The following is a 21,730-nucleotide window of genomic DNA, read 5'->3' as shown; positions in this document are numbered from 1 at the left end:
CGAGCGGCGATCATATAACGACATTTGACTCAAGTCCGTCTTCCTGGGGTGAGTTCCAAAACCTCCGTTGGTTCGGGATCTCCATGATGGCGGCGAACTGGATTTCTAGTTTTCTTGGAAACAACAAATTGTGATAGAAAAATGACCAAAAAAAGTGAGCGCCACTGACGGTCACAAACGGCATTGTTGTTGTGACATGACGAAAAAAATGATCTTTATTTGCATCACTATTGCGCATATGTGAGATTCAGGCATTGCTGTAGTACTTCCAAGTGTAAAATATTCATGCTGTTTAAAAGCAATTAATGTATAAAAATCTTTATCGCCATATACAATTTGTTTGGACGTACTAACATTATGTAAAGAGGATAACTGTTGATACTAAGATTACGTCTCATCGCAGAGTCAGGGTCTCATCCAGACCAGCCATGTGGCTCATATTTGAAAAGCTATATATTGTTGGGTAAATGTTGGGCTCGAAACATGATGGGTTATAATTTATAATATTATTTCGTTTAAGCAAAGCATTGTTATCTTAAAAATTAATCGTTATAAAATAGTATTGTTTTACAGAAAACAATTTAAAAATCAACGGTAAGACTTAATGCAGACTCCTAAGTACAGAAGAATTTTGCATATTGATAATATTTCATACGTAATATCGTTATACAATTTTTTTTTTATCGTCGAAATATTATCTTTTCTTTCTTATAAGCATTTGACATTTTTGATCATAATATTACATACTGAAAAAACATAGTTCATTTACATTAAAATCATGACACAAATTAAAAGGCCTCAGGAAAAGTGCGAAACTAAAAATGTTTGATGTGTTGCAAATGCTTGGGAGTATGAATACAGATATGAGATCTGTTTAATTATGGGCAATTGGAATAAGTTTTTCACCAGAACTTATTGCTGGAAGAGGGGCTTCAACAGTCAGAACACCATCCTTGCTGAGTGAAGATTTTATGCTCTCAGGATTAGTACCCTTAGGCAGTAGAAACTCTCGATTGTATTCTCTGTACACAGATTTGCTCTCTGTCTTTTCTTCATGTTGAGCATGAACCTGAAATCATGCAATAAGTTACACATTAATTTTTCGTATATTAAAACATTATACTATTTTCGGGGAGCTTAGACAACATTAGGCCCAGACAAGAGACCACGGCTAGTTTAAGGTTGAATGTAAGTCCCAACGTCGAATAACTTTTTTGTGCCAAAGGGGCTCGCCCCAGCTCATGCTTTTTTAAAATAAATTGATGCCCTCTATGCCTAAAATCTGTGTCCATTACTATCACATCTGTAGCAGTATGAATGTACCCGGCCTACACGAATACACACAACTACGACTGCAGCAGTAAAGTGAAGTAAATTTCGGAGTTAATTAATCATTTGCGATTGAATATCTTCTAAAAAACACGGTCGAAATTGATAATTTTTTTTTTTTAATTTTCGTAATTAAAAAAACTACAAATCTAAATCAAATTTAATAATTTCGAGTAGAGGGGTTTTCAGATACAGATAAAAACGTGGGTTTTTCCGTTTACGGCCGTCTTAAATCGGTCAAGTTTATTTCACGGTCGAAAAATTTGAAAAAACCCGAGTAGAAATTCTGTTCAGGATATGATCAAAACTTGATCAGGCAACTTGAATTCACATCAAGTTTTGATCAGACAACTTGATCAAAACGTTACGCGAAAATGGATCAAGACTTGATCGAGCTACCTGGTCAAGAATTGATCAAAACGTAACGCAAAAATGGATCAAGTCTTGATCAAACTACCTGTTCAAGAATTGATCAAAACGTAACGCAAAAATGGATCAAGACATCGATCAAGATTTTTGATCAAAAAGTGATCAAGAAACATTATCAAAAAATGATTAAAACAAATTATTTACCAAATCTCTTTTTTTTCGTTTTTTTTTTTTTTTGAATCAGCTAATTACTTATTATTCCTGGGATAAAGTTATAGATAGATGCGCTGAAATGAAAGACAAATAATATAATTAAGAAAATTTGCGCAACTAGACGGGATCGAACCTACGAACAACGGATTACTATTCTAAACGCACGCTTTAGACCGCTCGGCTACCGGACGATCGATGCAATGTATAGTCTTTCAATCCTCATATTTTACATTCACTCACAAAAGGCAAAAAGAAAATGATAGATTCAGAGAAAGATTAATAATTGGAAAAAAAATAATTGTGCAATATAATAATTATTCCTAAATAATTATTTTTGAATATATATTTTAATTAATAAAATACGAAATAATTTTTTTGTATTTATTTGTTAATTCGTAATAAAAAATTATGGATAGATATTGGAATGAATTATTCAATAGAAGAAATATTATACAGAGCTGTCATCAACTCTACATTTTAAATATGATAAGACTAAGAAAATGTTGATCAAGATTTGACCAGGTTCACTTGATCAGGATGTGATCAAGATACTTGATCCTATCTTAAACAGGGAAAATGGTTTTAAAAAAATATTTATTTTAGAATATTTGACTTGATGATTTATTGATCAAGATTTAACCAGGTTCACTTGATCAAGATGTGATCAAGATACTTGATACTTGATGCTATCTTGATCAAGTTAACTTGAAATTAAACGCAAAAAAATATCTTGATCAAATCCTGATCAGGATTCACCAAGCTTGCTGAAATAAGGTAACTTGATCAATTTTTGATCAGGATCGGATATCAAATCCGTCGAGCCTGACCAGATTTCCACTCGGGAAATTCTATAAAATAGAGAAATGTTCTAGCTAGCGATTAAAAAAAAAATTAGCAAAATCGAGTAGAGGGAATTCGTATTTACATTCAACCTTAAGTCGCATATCGGTTTTTTATTCAATACTTCATAGAAGGCTCTTGGTACGATACTTATATGAATTTCAACTGGAGTTTCCCGAGGTTTTTGGTAGTTTGAGGTATACCTTACTGAAATTTTTGAGATTGTGTGCTTGGTTGTGTGTTAAATATACTGCCTATGCTTTTGCATTGCCAACCTCAAATAACTGAAAAAAAAATAATTTTTCCCGTTCGTTTTTAGCTTATTGATAATACTTTTTTCTACACGGAGAGAAAAAAATTGAAAAAAATATGTTGTAACAGCACGACAAACTTGAGGCGAAATCCCATCCTGTCACTTTTTGTTGATGTCAACAACAAAATTTGTTGTGCTGCAACGAATTTTATTGTATCGCTGAACAAATTTTATTTATCTGCACAATTTTTATCATTCGATAATATTTGTTGTGTTGCTCAATAAATATTGTCCAGTTTCAAGGCAAACCCGAGTAGAAATTCAGGTCAGGTTCGAATCAAGCCCTGATCAGGCTTGCCTGATTTTAAATCCTATCTGGATCCAGATACTGGATCCGAACCTGATCAGGATGTAACGCTTTTTCGTAAGGTTCGGATCCAGAATGGATCAGGATACCTGATCAGGCTGTGGTAAAGATGCATGATCCATAATGGATCCAGATTCCGGATCGAAACTGGATCAGGATACATGATTTATTCAAATGAAAAAATTAATAATTTCAAGTTTATTTTTTTTTTTAATTTGAAATCTAACCCTTAACAGAATACAGATAAACTTTATTATTACAAACTGACCTAATTGATAATTTACCTAACTAATTATTGCTACGACCGGGGTTCGAACCCTTCAACACGGGATTACAACGCTAGTACTTGACACGCTCGGCCATTGAGGCATTCGATAATTCGTACTAACTTTATGTCCTGATAAGTTCTACAAATTGCCTGGTCAGGATAGCATCAGGCCATCTCTATTTTATCCTTAATAGGGATAGCCTGATCCATTTTGGAACAAAGCTGGATTAAGAAAAAATTATTTGAAAAAAAAATAAATTCAATAATTTTTTCTTGATCAAGATTTGATCCAGAATGGATCAGGCTACTCTATTAAGGATAAAATACAGATAGCCTAATGCTATCCTGATCAGGCAATTTGTAAAATTCAAAGACGCAAATTTGATACTTGTTTCTTCATCCATTTTGGATCCAGCTAGCCTCACTCTATCCTTAATAGAGTAGCCTGATCCATTCTGATTCTCCATAACAATAGAGCGCGCACACGTTTGACACGCATATCGAAGGTTCTAGTATGGGTGATGGCAAGTCGCTGTTTTGTTGCGCGCGTAATAATTAATGCGACCGCGCTCCATTGTTATTAACTCAATAACTTTTTCAATTATTAATTTAAATTTTTGAAATTTTAGAAATATATTCTACACATATAAATAAACATTTTTTACGCTGGAAGTTATTAAAATTTTCAAATTTCTTCGCTAAACGGTTGAGTCAAAGATAAGAAGATTCAATTTTCTATTGACACAAATTAAATAAATAATATAAATAAATATTATCATTATTTTCTGAAATTTTTTTTTTTTTCATTATTCTTTGTTAATAAATATATATATATGTAAAATTTCAAGAGTTTTTAATCGATAAACAAAAGAGATATACTCGTATTATTATTGAAAAATGAAAAAAATCAGAGATGGGATAATTTTCTTAATTAATGTTTTTCAATTAAAATAATTAAAAAAAAAAAAAAACCATAAAAGCAATATATTGTTACGTTTTAGGGTTAAAAAATGAAAGATATCTCTTTTCTATTTTAATTAATAGATCTTTTTTCATTTGCTCTTATATTTCTACTACTAACTTAACTCTTTTCTCTCATCTCTATTCTGTTACTAAGGTCGTCATTTGTTCTTAACTTATTCTAATGTCTGTCTTTGTCTATCATATGGGAGGAGGGAGCGATTAACTTCATACTCGTAACACTACCCCCCGCCCAATGAAGATTGTCGTCCCGACAATCCGTAACCTACAGCTCAAGAATGTTCAACAATCCGATTGTATCAATCAGATCCCTGACCACCGGGGATTCTCGAGTTATCCTAAGATGTTGTTCAGTATTTACTCACGGTTCAGGGGAAAACCCAGTGTAAAAACCCTGAACGAACAACATTTACAATTCTATTTTATATCTACAGTTATTTTTGTTCAATTTCTTTATTCAATTTATATCTTCTTTTATTGATTTATTCTTCTCCTAGATACCTGACGATTGGCTGTATTTATCATTGCAATTTAATTGTTCCTCCAAGTAATAATATCAACCTAAATAAATAAATTAAGAAAACCTAAAAAAAAAAATATAATTTGCATAATTGTGGTTATTATTTATTCATTTTCAAAGCGTCCTTTGAAAACAAACAACATCAATTATCATTTTTACTAATATTTTAATCTGTGGTGTACACCCATCAATAACCAAGTCACATTCATGCTCTTATACAGGCCATTGATGAGAATTTCTCATCAAAGGGACAACACGTCCGCCATGATTCCAAGGAATCATGCCAAGGCAGTGACTAAAAATTTTACCTAGGATTTTTATTTATTTATTTCTCAACCTTGTTTCCTACTCGAAACAAGGAACCTCAGTCCATCGAGGGCCATTTTTACCTTAAACCTTGTTTCCTACCTGAAACAAGGAACCTCAGTCCATCGAGGGCCATTTTTTTTAAATTCTCATCTTACTTTTACTTAAAGTAAGAACTTGTAATCTATGTATTTTTTTTTTTTTTTTTATCATTTATTTATTTATTTATTATTTAATTTAATCACAAACATGTTTGTATGCATACTCTTATTCTACGTATGGATAAATTCTGTTCACGTGCACGACTTTGAGTCTTCCATTTGGTATTTTTTTTATTCTATAAACTACTTCGTTAATTTTATTTTTAATTAAATAAGGTCCGTCCCAATTTGATTGTAATTTTTCACATTTACCAATGGTTCTATAGGGGATATAGAACCAAACCTTCTCACCTGGATTAAATGACACCATTTGAGATTTTAGATCGAATTTTGATTTTAATTTATCATTTTTAAATTTTAATATTTTTCTGACATCTTCATGAATATTTAATATTTCTTCTTTTAACTCTTCTACAAATTCAGGAATTGGATTTATTTCAGTTTCAGGAGGTTGTCCTCGAATTAAATCCAAAGGTAATCTTAATTCTCGACCCAACATTAATTTTGCTGGTGTATATTGTGTGGTTTCATGCTTTGCTGATCTATAAGCCAAAAGAAATAAAGGGACCCATTTATCCCAATCTTTCTGATGTTGAGCTACATATTTTGCCAGATATTCTTTAAGAGTTCGATTCAATCTTTCTACCATACCATTAGATTCTGGATGCAAAGGAGTTGTTCGAGTTTTATGAATATTTAATAACTTCATTGTTTCTTTGAAAACTTCAGATTCAAAGTTTCTTCCTTGATCTGAATGAAGTTCTAATGGAATTCCAAATCTTGAAATAACATTTACAATCAAAGCTTCTGCTACTGTAGTAGCTTTAAAATTTGGTAATGGTATTGCTTCTGGCCAACGAGAAAAATAGTCTGTTATTACTAATATATAACGATTTCCTGTTTTAGATTTAGGTAAAGGTCCTAGAATATCTATTGCTAATCGTTCAAATGGAAAGCTTGGATTAACAATTTGAAATTTTCCTTTGACTTTTTTATGAGGGCCTTTTTTAGCAAAACAAATTTTACATCTTTTACACCATTCTTCAACGTCTTGTTTACATTTTGCCCAGTAGAAATTTTTTCTAATTTTTGCCAGTGTTTTATTTATTCCAAAATGTCCACCTGCTGGATTATCATGTGCTTCTTCTAAAATTTGTTTTGTATTTTTCTCCGGTACTATTATTTGTAATATGACTTTTGTTTTATCTGGTGATTCCCAATTACGAAATAAACATTCATCTTTGAGGATTAATGAATCCCAAATTAATAAATAAATTTTCATCATTTCTCCTAACTGTGAAATCTCTTGCCAATCAGGTATTTTATTTACTTTTTTAAATTCAATAAGTGTTTTAATAATTGAATCTTCATTTTGTAATTTTTTCCAATTTAATGCATCATCTACATTACAGACAATTTGAAAAATTGTATTTTTATCTTCCTTCTGTTCGTTATCAAAATTTTTATTACATTTTTTACAAGTGCATGGTCTTCTTGATAGTGCATCTGCATTTGAGTGTATTTTGCCTGGTCTATATTGTATTTCAAAATCAAAGTTACTTAAAAGTTCCATCCACCTTGCCATTTGACCTTCTAAATTTTTAAACGACATGAGCCATCTCAATGAAGCATGATCAGTACGAATTGTAAATTTTTTTCCAATCAAATAATGACGAAAATGCCCAACTGATTTAATTATAGCTAATAATTCTCTTCTGGTTACACAGTAATTTTTTTCTGTTTTATTAAGGCATTTGCTAAAATATGCTATTACTTTTTCCTCATTATCTTGAATTTGTGAAAGAGTGGATCCTAATGCAAAATTTGATGCATCAGTATCTAATATAAATTTACCATCCAACTTTGGGGTTGTTAGTATTAGGAATGACGTTAGAATATCTTTCAATTTTTTGAAAGCTATTTCAGCATCTTTATTCCATAAAAATTGTTTATTTTTCTCAGTCAATTTATGTAATGGTTTTGCAATATCTGCAAAATTTTTTACAAATTTTCTATAATAAGAGCATAAGCCCAAGAAACTTTGTAGTTCAGTAATATTACTCGGAGTTGGCCATTCTAAAACTGTTTTAATTTTATCTTGTTGACATTTAAATTCTGTACCATTAATCACATAACCAAGGAATAGTACTTCTTTTTGAAAAAAATAGCATTTTTTATGATTAACTTTAAGATTTGCTTCTACTAATCTTGAAAAAACCAATTGTAAGTTTATCACATGTTCATCGAAATTTTTTCCTAGAATAATTATATCATCTAAATATACCAAACATGCTTTTTCTAATAATCCTTCTAGAACTTTGTACATAATCCTCATAAAATTTGCGGGAGCATTACACAAACCAAAAGGTAGTACTTTATATTGCCATAGTTCATTACCAATTGCAAATGCTGTTTTTTCTTTATCCTCTGGTTCTAAAGGAATTTGCCAATATCCACTCTTAAGGTCAATTGTAGAAAACCAACATGAACCTCTTGTGAGATTAAGTAAATCTTCAATATTAGGTACTGGAATTGAATCTTTAATTGTAACGTCATTTAGTTGACGATAGTCTTGACAAAATCTTATGTCACCATCTTTTTTTTTAACGAGTACAACTGGTGAAGACCACGCACTGTGACTTGGTTCGATTATATCATTTTTTATCATTTCTTGTAATTTATCATAAGCTAGTTCTCTATAATGAAAAGGAATACGACGTGGATTTTGTTTAATTGGTTTTGTATTTATTACATTTATTTTATGGTTAATTTTTTTATTGCAACCTAGTCCATTCCATTTAAAACAATCTTGAAATTCACTAAAGAATTTTTTACATTCTATGATTTGATCATCTGTTAATAATTTTGAAGAATTTTTTACTTGATCTGATAAAATTTCTGGTATTTCAATTTCTTCTAATTCTATTTGATTGATTGATATTATTTTAATATCGTTATTTATATTAAATTTTTTTGATATTAATTCCTGAAATTTTGTGAAAATTTCATTCTTTTGTAGAAAATCTATTCCTAAAATTGCATCATCTTTAATATCTGCTGTGATAATATCGAGGTTAGTGATAATATTATTGATTTTTATATCGAGATTTTTAATACTTTTGAATGGAAATTTTTCTTTTGATGCTGTGTAAATTTTTAAATTCTTTTTGATAGTAATAAGAGGTTTTTTTATTTTATTAATTATTTTATTATTAACTACAGTTATGTCAGAGCCAGTATCTATTATCATTATACATTTAATTTCTTCAATAGAACCAAATATTTTTAATTTTTTATCATTTTCATTTCTATGTTCGATTTTATAAATTTTTAAACTAGTTGGAACCAATCTGTCCCCCAACAAACTGGTTCCCTCTAGTTTAACGAATTATTTTTATTTTTATTTTGATGAATATTTTTATTTTTATCACAATTATTTGCATAGTGGCCCGCTTTTTTGCATTTATAACAAACGATTTCAGATCTATTTTTATTATTTTTTTCTCCATTTGTTTTGTTTTTATCATAATTATTATTATGATTATTATTATAATTATTATTTCTCTTTTTAAAGTTATTATTATCAATCATTTTTTCATTTTTATTTTTATAATGGTATTCATAAGGTTTAAATCTTGAATTGAATTTTGAATTTCTCATATCTTTTTCTTTTTTATTTTTATAAACCAAATTGGTAACAGATAACAACTCACTTGCTCTCTCAACTGCTTCGTATAAAGACTCTATTCTTTCTGAACGTAGTATAAATTCGATTCGTGAGTTGTGAATTCCATTAATGAATTGGAGACATGCTATACGGTCACGTGCTTCACTTGGTAGGTTGTAATGAGCTAAATTAGTTAATTTTTCAATTTCTTCTGCGAAATTCGAAAAATCTTGGTCGTATCTTTGTTTTAAACCTAATAATTGATTATAATACATACGAGAAAATTGTCTTTCATTGAATTTTTTGTCCAGTAATTCTGTTATTTTATCAATTTGTTTTAATTCATTAGTTGACAGGTTTTCTAATACTATTTGAGCTTTACCCCTTAATGATGATGCTAATTGAGCTGCTTTTTCACTTTCATTCCAATTATTATTTTCCGCGACAATATTAAAATGAATTTGATAGCGGTTCCACGAGGTTAATCCGTCATAATCATTGAGTTTAATTATTGAATTGTTACGTGTAACGTTTGTTGTAGAGTCATAGTTTTTATTACTGTTATACGTATTAGAATTAGAAGTTGAAGCCCCAATGTTTATTTCCGGTAAGGATTTAAATTGACTTATCTGGATATGAGGTGAATTTTTCGGGAAAATATGTTCCGATCTTATTGTTGGTTTATTTCTACGTTCTGAGTTACAATTTGTTTGAGGTCTTATTCGAGGTTCACTGGTATTTGTAGAGCTATTAATTTCTCGAAATAATTTAATTGTCTCTTCTCTTGCTATTTTCCGTGATTCTTCTAATTCTCTTCGTAAAGATTCTCTGAACACTGATATTTTCTCATCGAACTCTTTTTTTAAAGCTTCTAAATCTGATTTAGACATTTTTTATTTATTTATTTATTTTTATTTTTTTTTTTAGATATTCTTATTCTGTGAGCGTTTCACTATTTCAAATAAAATAGAATTCGATTTGATTAATTTAATGAATTTATATTTATTTTTTATATTTTCATTCTATTATGTAATATTTTCCTTCTATTTTATTTTTACTTTTTTACTTCTGACACCAATGTTACGTTTTAGGGTTAAAAAATGAAAGATATCTCTTTTCTATTTTAATTAATAGATCTTTTTTCATTTGCTCTTATATTTCTACTACTAACTTAACTCTTTTCTCTCATCTCTATTCTGTTACTAAGGTCGTCATTTGTTCTTAACTTATTCTAATGTCTGTCTTTGTCTATCATATGGGAGGAGGGAGCGATTAACTTCATACTCGTAACAATATTTTTCTTTTAACTTTTCCTACATGCCTATAATTTTTAATTTTTTTTTTGACGACTTTGAAAATTAAGAATTGTCCAAGCCATTGGACAATACTTCTACCGTTTTTCGAGCGTGCAGGTCGTTATTGCATCCGGACCCTCATTTGTTCTGTCGATACAGTTTCTGTTCATCTGGTAGAGTAATAATTGCCGTGCTTTTTAACAAAATTTGTCATGCTTCAAACAAAAATTGATGAACATACAACAAAATTTGTTATGCTCCAAATGTATTTAGTTTAATATTTTTTATTATTCCACATAACAAAAATTCTAAAACCATATTAAATTTTTTTTTTTTCAAAATTACGGAATAAATTTTCATTGATAATTAAAAATAAGAAGGAAAATAATTAAGGAACAAATTAATTCAAACTACGATGCTTCGATTCATTTTTTATATTTATTACCAAAGATTAAAATAAAAAATCTCTGCATTAAAATGACAGATGCAGGTTATGTTTGTTATTTTAATGAATCATAAGTGATTTGTTAAACATCAAGTTTTGTCATTTATCTTGTTGCTCACAAATATTTTATAGTTTATATTTCAATTATTAAAATGTTATTAAAACCTGGCATTCATTAATTTATTTTCAAAATGTCAATCACAGAAAAGTTAATTTCAACTTAGACAATTCCACATAATGCCATGTAGATATACCGAGGCACACGATCAAGACTGAATCTTGCTGATAACACGCGAAAAGCCCTACTAGTTAGTGCTTTTTAATCGTGCTTTTTCTTACCTCATCGCATAACGATTTGAAATACGTTTATTCAACGTGTTTCGACGAGTACAATAAGCAGCTTCAGTGGCCGACCGTTTTGGTGGAACGACAGGGGGTGGCTGACCGTCAAAGTAGGTGGATGAGGTAAGTTAACTCCAAGTTTTTATGTTTGTTCTTAAGATTTAGAGTTTTTTAGTCGGTCATAAAAAAAGTTCCATCTAAATGGTCGGCCATTATTATTTTCGTATCTAGGCCATCATTACCAATTAATTGGGCTTATTTCCAATCGTTATGCGATGAGGTAAGTTAACTTACCTCATTTTTTTTTCTCAATTTTGCAGTTTTTTGGTTGGCCATTAAAAAAGTGCCCTCTAAATGGTCAGCCATTATTATTTTCGTGTTCAGGGCATCATTACCAATCGATTGGGCCTATTTCAAATCGTTATGCGATGAGGTAAGTTCACTTACCTCATTTTAGCTATTTTTTTGTTAAAACTTGTAGTTTTTTGGTCGGCCATCAAAAAAGTGCCTTCTAAATGGTCGGCCATTATTATTTTCTTATTTAGGGCATCATTACCAATCGATTGGGCCTATTTTAAATCGTTATGCGATGAGGTAAGTTAACTTACCTCATCCACCTACTTTGACCGTCAGCCACCCCCTGTCGTTCCACCAAAACGGTCGGCCACTGAAGCTGCTTATTGTACTCGTCAAGATACGTCGAATAAACGTATTTCAAATCGTTATGCGATGAGGTAAGAAAAAGCACGATAAGCTCCCTAATTATACATTGTTGTACAGCAGGGTAAAATTTGCCTTGAAACTTGACAACATTTATTGATCAGCCAAACAAATATTATTGAGTAACACAACAAATATTATTGAATGGGAAAAATTGTTGTACAGGTCAATAAAATTTGTTCAACAGGTGCGTTTTTTTCAATTGCGGGAGCCTGCGGGTAACCCCACCTCTAATGATCCCTCTCTACTTTTTTTCTCTTTATTCTTCTGACCACAGAAACTTTATTCGAAAATTTTGTTATTGCGCTTCCAATTTCACGCAAGTCAGAAGAAGAAAGGGAAAAAAAGTAGAGAGTGGTCATTAGAGATGGGAATACCCGCAGGCCCCTACAAGTGAAAGAACGCACCTAACGATACAATAAAATTTGTTGCAGCACAACAAAAAAAGACAGGATAGGATTTTGCCTCTAGTTTGTCGTGCCGTACAATTTTTGTCGTATTATTTCGTTCTTGTTCAGTTTATAATAGTGAATTTTTAACTTTGAAATTAGGGTCAGCTTATATGTACTTCAATTTTCTCAAATAAATACTTCTTGTAAAAAAAATAATTAAAAAATTGTCGAATCGAAAAATTTTATTCTAAATCCGAGAGAAGTTGAAACGATCCTAGGATAGCGGACAAGAGACAAATTTCTTCTTGCCACGATAGGTAAGGAGGCAGGACTTTTTAGCTGACTTTCACCTTACACTATATATCTTTGAGCATATCACTATCGAGTAAACAGATAACTTAAATACAACTTAAATATCATTATCGATACGAACTTTTTGTTTTAAACGACTATTATAGATTATTAGGCAATGAATGCAGCTGTTTTATGAAAAGACTCACCAAAAGTTTGTTATCCACAGTCTTGACAACGATTTCCTCGGGTGTGTATTGAGAAACGTCGAATCGCAATTTTAACATTTTGTTATCACCTTCATCTTGAATAAGAGGACTATTTAAACCATCCAACCAGGTGCGTGAATCATGATGTTGTGGACTGAGTGAACTATTCTGAGTAGATTGTTGAGTTGTAGTGCTGAAAAAACATCAATTATATCTTATAATTTCTATATAAAACTTATATATTGAAGAGTTGGCAAAAAGCAGACATTTTTTGTCTTCTTTGTAAATTAATGCATTGCATAGCCATGACTATGGATAAACATCTAAGCTAGGTCAAGTAGAGGGGGGATAATTTTTCAAAATAAATTGAACTAGTCCATACTGTCCAATAAAGGATAATTTTATTACCAATTTTTTCGGATGTTGCCTAATTTTTAGTAAAATAAATTTTCTAAGTCTTCAATTTAAGGAGAGCAGATGTGTCGCGGCTTTATATTAATATGTTGCTGCACTGTAAAAAAAAAAATTCTATATAATATTTGATAACAAAACTTCTTGAAAATAGAATTTTCGTTCTAGGAAATTTTTAGTTTAGAAAGAAGAAAAAAAATTCTTGTTATGAATGAAAAACTTTTTCTTAAAAGACAAAAAAATTCTTGAAACATACTTTTGAAAAAAGACAAATTATTCTTGTGATGACAAAAAACTTCTTGGAATAAATGCTAAAAAGGTCTTGAATATAGACGCATACTTTTGAAAAATATTTTTTTGTTCTCACTTCAAGAACAACAGTTCTAAATTTTAGAACAAGAGTTCTTGGAAATAATCAAGTTGTTTTAACCTGTGCAGGTTAAAAATAGAAAGAGGGAGGGGTGAAAAGGATAAAGAGTATGACTTATTAAGCGTATCAGACAGGGAGGGAAAGGGAAATAAAACTAAGATACTAAGATGACGCTGAAGCGGGCCACCACTCTGGCCGCCAAACGCTGGATAGTCAGAGACGTATAGAGCCCCGTGCTTATAATAACGAAAATTGTATCGTTCTCATGTTTCACTACTAAATCATGAACAAAATAGATAGAACCTAGTAATAAATTATTTACCCTCAGCATAGCGTTTTAGGGGGTAAAAAAGGGATGAAAACACGTATACCAGTAAATCAATTTTTTAACTACTTTTAAACAAAAATTGGACTAAGCCGTTATTTTGTGAATTAGTATTGAAAAAATACAAAGCCAGAAAAAAAATATCAACCCTTAACATAGCGTTTTAGGGGGTAAGAGGGGGGTAAGAACGCGAAATTTTTTGAAAATAATTTTTTTAACTACTTTCAAACGAAAATTGGACCTAACAGTTATCATGTAAATTAATATTAGAACAATAGAAAGCTAAAAAAAGAATATCAACCTGTAAAGTGTGGTTTCCCTCTCTTTACTTTTTTACATTTAATTTAGTTTCAAATAATAATTTTAAAAAAAGACACGAGATTTTATATGTAATATTAAAATAACAAAATAATTTATTTAGCAATTAGACTATTTGACGAGATAATTTAACAAGATACAATATATATATATAACTGGTTGTGAGGTGGCATAGCCACATCACCAATACACTTTTACAAGATAACTCGGACGCACCGTTTGAGCTTGATGGCCGGAGTGCTGGACTCGAAGAGAAGAGAGCCAAGCGTCTCAAGAGAGAGTTTTCTATATTGCACACACATATATACACAAGTAACACCTCATTGACGATGTCACATGACAGGTCAATGTGGTGGGAGACATGAAATATGCACGGGAGCATACTATATCGCTACAGTACCCCCCTATTATGTTTATTTTTGACATATAATTAAAAAAATAGACATAATATATTTGCCCAATATTTGATGACTCAAAAACAAGATTTACAAATATATAATAATTCAATACATATAAAAACATTTAAAATAACAACAGATAATATTAATATTCACAAATTAAAGTTTCCCAATGATCATAAAATAGAATCAAAATAATTTTTTCTTTAAACTAAACTCGGTCTTGCAAAATTCAACATAAAAAATAAAATCAAAATTTAAAATTTCAAACTAGTCATAGTTTAAAATTACAATTATCTTGTTTAAAATTTAACCTTGAGTCTTAAAAATTTTAAAAAACTAATATATAAATTATCAATTATTAAATTATTTACAAAAAGGATATAATACGCATTTTATAATTCATTTTTATGAAATTTTAATGAATTTGCGCTATTCCTTGAATATTTCCAGCATATTGCAGAAGTAGCATCCACCATAATATCATTTGGCCTTGGGTTTTCACATGGCATATATTTGAATGCGCCATTGAAGCCCACAGATCAATATAAAAGTTAGCATGCCACCTGGTCCTTGGCATGATGAAAATGATAATAGCTAACTTGATTCACCATTACCATCCTTGAATTGACCATCCACAATATATTGATCCCATGTGTTCCAATGGTGACAATATTTTTTATTACATCCAAATTTACCATTATATTTGGAATTAGTGGACTGCTTATTATTATTATTTATTAAATGTAAACACTTTAATTTTATCTTACATTCAATTTTATCATTATTTTTCATTTTATTATTTATCATTTATAAATAATATATAAATAAAGGGAAATATATAAATCAACTGCAGGGAGTGTGAGAACAAGGGAGGGTGACTCGACCGAGTTTAAATTTGGAAGGGGCTGCGCGCTGAGTTCAGTCCTCTTCGCGCTGGCTATAGACGATATAGATGAGGAACTGGAGGAAAAACGGTCAAGGAGGCATGTGGATACACTGTGAAAAATTATTTCTGATATTTAGAAATAAACTTCTTGGCAAAATACTTTTTGAAAAAAGAAATAAAATATTTAATAAAAATAATAATTGTTTTGTTAAAAGAAACAAAAAATCTTGAATTAAACAAAATTTGTTTATATCCATCAGACAACGTTTTGTAACAAATGATAGATGGTATGTGTCAAGAAAAAAACTTCTAAACGTCAACCATTGGTACTCCTTGACACTAACACTATGATGATTGTTATAATAGATAAGCTTCTTGTTTCAAACGTTAGAGGGACAGCAACAAGAAATAAACTGCTAAATTTTTGCTACTAGCTGTTTGATACAAACAGTATGAGGATTTTTATTACAGACTAGCTTTGTGTTTCAAACGATTGATGACTTATGGCAAGAAATAAACTCCTAAAAATATGCCTCAATATGGCTTTGAAACAAAGAAATGGATTCTTCTTATATAAGATATATCGTTTGAAACAAATCAACTTTAGTTTAATTCAAATAATTAAAAGTTTAATAATTTCTTAAATTAATTAAAAAAAAATTATTTAAAAATAAATTTATTTTTGTTCATTATTTAATATTTATTTTTTATTATTCATTTTTTTTTATTTGTTGTTTGAAGTTAATTCTTTCACTTTGGCCGACGAAGTCCAGCTTCGAACTCACGATCCCCGAGTCGGAAGCGGATACCTTGACCGCTGCGCCACGACGACGCTCAAGTAAAGACAACGTTTTTTTCATCTATTTAAAAAGCTTATTTGACACAGATATATATATTATTTTTTTTCATGCTACATTTCATATTTAAATACGGAAAAAAATACTTTTATTGTTTCTTTCAGAATTAATTTACAATTTTATTAAACTTTTCATTATTTGAATTAAACTAAAGTTGATTTGTTTCAAACGATATACCTTATATAATAAGAATCCATTTCTTTATTTCAAAGCCATATTGAGGCATATTTTTAGGAGTTTATTTCTTGCCAAAAGTCATCAATCGTTTGAAACAAAAAGTTAGTCTGTAATAAAAAACCTCATACTGTTTGTATCAAACAGCTAGTAGCAAAAATTTAGCAGTTTATTTCTTGTTGCTGTCCCTCTAACGTTTGAAACAAGAAGCTTATCTATTATAACAATCATCATAGTGTTAGTGTCAAGGAGTACCAATGGTTGACGTTTAGAAGTTTTTTTCTTGACACATACCATCTATCGTTTGTTACAAAACGTTGTCTGATGGATATAAACAAATTTTATTTAATTCAAGATTTTTTGTTTCTTTTAACAAAACAATTATTATTTTCATTAAATATTTTATTTCTTTTTTCAAAAAGTATTTTGCCAAGAAGTTTATTTCTACCGTCAAGAAATATTCTTCTTTTTTTCATCAAAAAATTTTCTCAGTGTAGGGGGAAAGAAAATATCTATACTAAAATACGCGGATCACGTAGTTTTACTTGCGGAGAATGCAAGGGAACTACAAAAAATGCTGAACACTTTGAGAAAATAGGCGAAGAAAAACAAACTTGAGGTTAATACCAAAAAAACCAAAGTTATGATTTTTAAAAAAGAGAGGGGGAAGAAAAACGAAAAGGATAAATTTACTTACAACGAGAAAAAAATTGAAATTGTTAAAAGGTTCAAAGACCTGGGTTTTAACTTCACGGTAGGGGGCAGTTTAAGGGAACATGTGAAAGCCACAGCGGGAAAAATCCAGAAGACAATAAACACTACATGGGGGATATGTTAGAGAGGGAAAATTCATAAATTAAAAGACAAATTTCAACCAATGAATACGATCTCCAGAGCAGGTTTTCCTGTACGGGGTAGAAATATGGGGATGGGATCAATGGGAGAAGGTTCTAAAAATGCAAGGGATATACACTAGGCGTAGCCAGAAACACACCGAGCTATCTTTGGAAAAGGGAATCAGGACAAATTGTTCTAAGAATATTGGCAGGGAAAAGGGCTGTGTCATATATGATTAAGGTAGCAGGAATGGAAAAGGACAGACTTCCAAAAATATGTCTAAATGAAATACTAAGAAGTATTTTGAAAAATAACCCAACAACATGGGGGAAAAAGGTAAAGGTATTATGCGGGAAAGTAGGTTTGAGTGATAAGCTCAAAGAAATCAGAGAAGGGGAAGAACTATTTGAAATTAAGATAATAGAGGAAGAGGGGTTATATAAATGGATGAAAGGAGACATGGATAATGACTGGAAACTAGTCAATCAGTCATCGTACTGTCCTCACAATAAAGAAATAGAACTGGTCCCAAGTACGAAACTACCTGAATATCTAGATAAAGGAGATAGCCGGGAATGAGAGAAGATAGTTTGGACAAAAATAAGATTAGGGATCGTATGTAAAGATGGAAAGAAAGGATATTCGAACTGGGATTGTAGAGTTTGCAGGAAAGAAAAGGAAACGTTAACTTATGTAATCTCGTGCAGTGATTTATGGGGAGATGAATTGAAAAGGGGGGGGGGAAACAGGCCAGGTACTGAGAAGTCATCTGATTCGCGCACTTCGTGGATTATCAGTGAGGGCTCTATGTGTACTGTTCACGAAGCTGGGGAACCATGGGAAGAATACAATAACGGGAGAGAATCAATAGCCTTCCCACTTCCCCATATGATATCGCCCCATGAAGAAAGCGGGGAAAGTACAAACTAAAGCTAATTTAAGGTTGTTTTCAAATGAAATTCCCGTAATTTAATTTTCGATTTTTTTTTTTTAATGTTTAAATGAAATAAATATCTATTTGGTGGAATTTTTTCGTAATTTTCCTCTGCGTCAAAATCCAGATAATTAGTGTCAAAGTTGACAACTTTAACACGCAAGCATAGGGAGTATAGGTACGTTTGCGTTTGTACTTTTAAAACTCTTAATTTAAATTTTGATTTTTTTCTACAGATTTGTACACTTTACAAATACGAAATCAATGAAAAAAAAATTATCCATTTCCTCAGTGCCGTTTAAAAGATATTGGCTAATTACTTTTTAAATTTACGGGTTTCAGCCGGCTGAATTACATTGAAAATTTGGGGTACGTTCCAATACTGCCGTTCGGTTTTATTCTTCTAGCTCTATCCTTCTCTCTATCTCTTCTGGCTCAATCTTCCATCTCTTCTTCTATCCTTTTCTTACAAGAAATGTACGGTTTTGGAACTTCCCCCTGAATGTTTATTGCTAGAGTAGTATTAGTGTCTGTAAATATAAGCCGGCAACACTCACACTACTTCTGACGCATCAGTAAAGTGAAAAGATTTTAGGCATGAGGGGGCGCTATAATTTTTTTATTTAACATACGTTTGTAAGTACCCCTGTGAACCCAAAATGTCGCCCGGTCATGCGATTTAAAAACAACCTTAAGGGAAAAACGTAAGCTAATTCAAGGAAAAAAAGCATTAAGCAACACTCCAGGAGTGTAACAGAATTCATAAATATGTACTGAACTATGTATGTAAATATTGAATAAAAATAAATGAATAAAAAATAAATATAATATTCATAAAAAAAAAATTGAAATTTTTATAAAAATTTTATGAATCTTTTACATAATTTTCTTAATTTCTTTGCCCATATTTTACAAAGTGATTTTATGAAATGACTTTTATATAATTTTCACAAAATTTTTATAAAATATTTCCGTGGGGGCAACTGCCAAAAATCGTGGGTGTCGTTTTCATTTAGGGCAAAGTTGGTGGAAAAAAATTCAAGCACTTGGTCTAACACAGCTGTACAAGGTTCACAATGTGGAAATTAGTATTTTGTTTCTTTTTTAGCAACAGCTTTGCATTTGACTTCATATTTAATCAACCCACCGATAAAAGAATTGATCAATTCGTAGATTATTTATTTGAAAATTACATATCAGAAGAGGCAAAATTTTCCCCTAAAATCTGGGCGCAATATACAAGTTCATATATCCGGACTACAAACAGCTGTGAATCGTTCTATGCTAGATTTAATGCCAACTTTAATTGTCTGAATCCGAATTTATATCACTTTATTAATGCATTAACCGATGTAGAATATGAAGTTTAGTTGTAGTTGTAGAAGTCCGAAGGGAGCAGTGATGCCGGATCGCAAATCTCTCATGTCCCCTCGTTGCGAGAAAAACGCAAATTTTAAAATTCAACATTAAATATCTTTAAAAATGAAGGTCAGAAAAAATTCAAATTTTTTTATCGTATTCGTCTTGCCAAGCACTACAATTTAATAGTAATTCGAAGATTTTTTTTAGAGAAAAACGAACTCGCTAAAAATAAAAATGTACGGTATTTTAACTTATAGTCCTATCCTTGCGTATAAAAGTTGTCAACTTTGACATTCATTATCTCAAAAAAACGAAGTCAAAAAAAATTGAAAAAAATCAGAGTATAGATATTTAATTCATTTGAAAAATTAGCTAAAAAAAATAAAAATTGAGTGACGATTTAATTATTTGTACGCAACCTTAATATATATATTCAAAAATAATGATTTAGGAATAATTATTATAAAATCAAAACAAAAATTTCTAATTTTTATATACAAAAGTAACTCATTTATTTCTCTTTTTAATAAACAAAATATGTGAAATAAAAGTATAAATACAAAAAATTAGGTGTTTATATCTTACGATAGTTTGTAAATTTGATTTTGTGATTTTAAAAGAACAACCTAATTTTTTTTATTTATACTTTTATTTCACATATTTTGTTTATTAAAAAGGGAAAATAAGTTACTTTTGTATATAAAAATTAAACAATTTTTGTTTTGATTTTATTTCACTACTTTTGTTTGATTTTAAAAAGAATAAAATCATAAAAAATTATTTAAAACAATCAAATACGCGCTGAACTATCCCGTATGCACAGCTGCTAGTACGCATGCGCGTTTTTACATGTATGTGTAAGTAGTGGATTAGAGGCGAAAAAGAGATAGACAGGGCGAAAGCGAGAAAGGGAAAAATGCAGAATCGGGCAATTTTCATAAAATATTTATTTTTTAATAAAATCTTGTACCTGGCTTATTTTGAATATTATATCTTTTTAACTATAAATCGGAAAAATTCAAGAATATGCTTATTGGATAGGGAAATATCGATATTAATAAGGAAAGTGATTTTAGTTTTGATTTATATTTAATATTCAAGGAGTTATTGAATAATTAAGAATTCGTGACGTCATACCCATGCAACCTATTCATACTATTACTCGGTAAGTCGTCTCGCGCTGGAAAAAAATGCGTTGAGACTCTACCGAGTCTCTTGATACTGCACAATTATTTTTTTTTTCTAATTATTAATATTTCTTTAAATCTATAATTTCGTCTTTGCCTCTTATGACTGAATGTAAAATATGAGGATTAAAAAACTCTCCATTTCATCGAATTTTGTAGCACTAGCGGTTGGAAAATCAAGTTCTTTAGTAGTATGCATGTGATGGATACTCACTAGCAAGCAAAGTGTACACGGAGAGAAATTTTTCGTAAATTTTACAGTTCAGGTTAGGTAAAAAGTACGAATGTGAATTGTAAAAAATACGATTAACCAGCCACGCCGATGACATCCAAGATGGACGACTGACGAGACTAATCATTTAATGTCATGTAAATTCAAACCTCTCTACAGCTTATTCTGTTGAAGATAGAGATGGGGTAAAGCGAGGTTTATTGTTGCAAATTTAATTTTAAACAAATTACTAAGTATACATTTTTTTTATTTTTCAATTAGTTTTCGAGTTATGATCGTGTAAAAGAAAAAAAAAATTTTTTTTGCGTTATTCTGAAATTTATTTATAATTTTAAAATAATAATATTATTATTTTTATGTTGACCTGTACATGAGTAATGCTATTTTTTTTATTCATTTATTGTTCATATTTTGATTTGATTGAAAACTATCAAATTGATCTATTTCAAGCTAATTTAAAGAAAAATA

General features: G+C 30.3%; 1 protein-coding gene across 1 annotated transcript in view; it reads right to left on the bottom strand.

Annotated features, from left to right (window-relative positions):
- Nucleotides 1–619: 619 nt before the first annotated feature.
- LOC122849240 (alpha-crystallin B chain) overlaps nt 620–21,730 on the bottom strand; it is a 41,998-nt gene continuing 20,887 nt past the window's right edge. The window contains exons 2-3 of the mRNA XM_044147918.1: nt 12,969–13,161; nt 620–1,069 (exon numbers count right to left, since the gene is read on the bottom strand). Of these exons, the coding sequence (XP_044003853.1) occupies nt 875–1,069; nt 12,969–13,161 (388 nt within the window). The 3' untranslated portion in view covers nt 620–874. The remainder of the gene's footprint in view (nt 1,070–12,968; nt 13,162–21,730) is intronic.

Source organism: Aphidius gifuensis, linkage group LG2 (genome assembly GCF_014905175.1).
Source record: "Aphidius gifuensis isolate YNYX2018 linkage group LG2, ASM1490517v1, whole genome shotgun sequence".
NCBI classification, from domain to species: Eukaryota; Metazoa; Arthropoda; class Insecta; order Hymenoptera; family Braconidae; genus Aphidius; species Aphidius gifuensis.
This window is presented reverse-complemented; position numbering and strand designations above follow the sequence as displayed.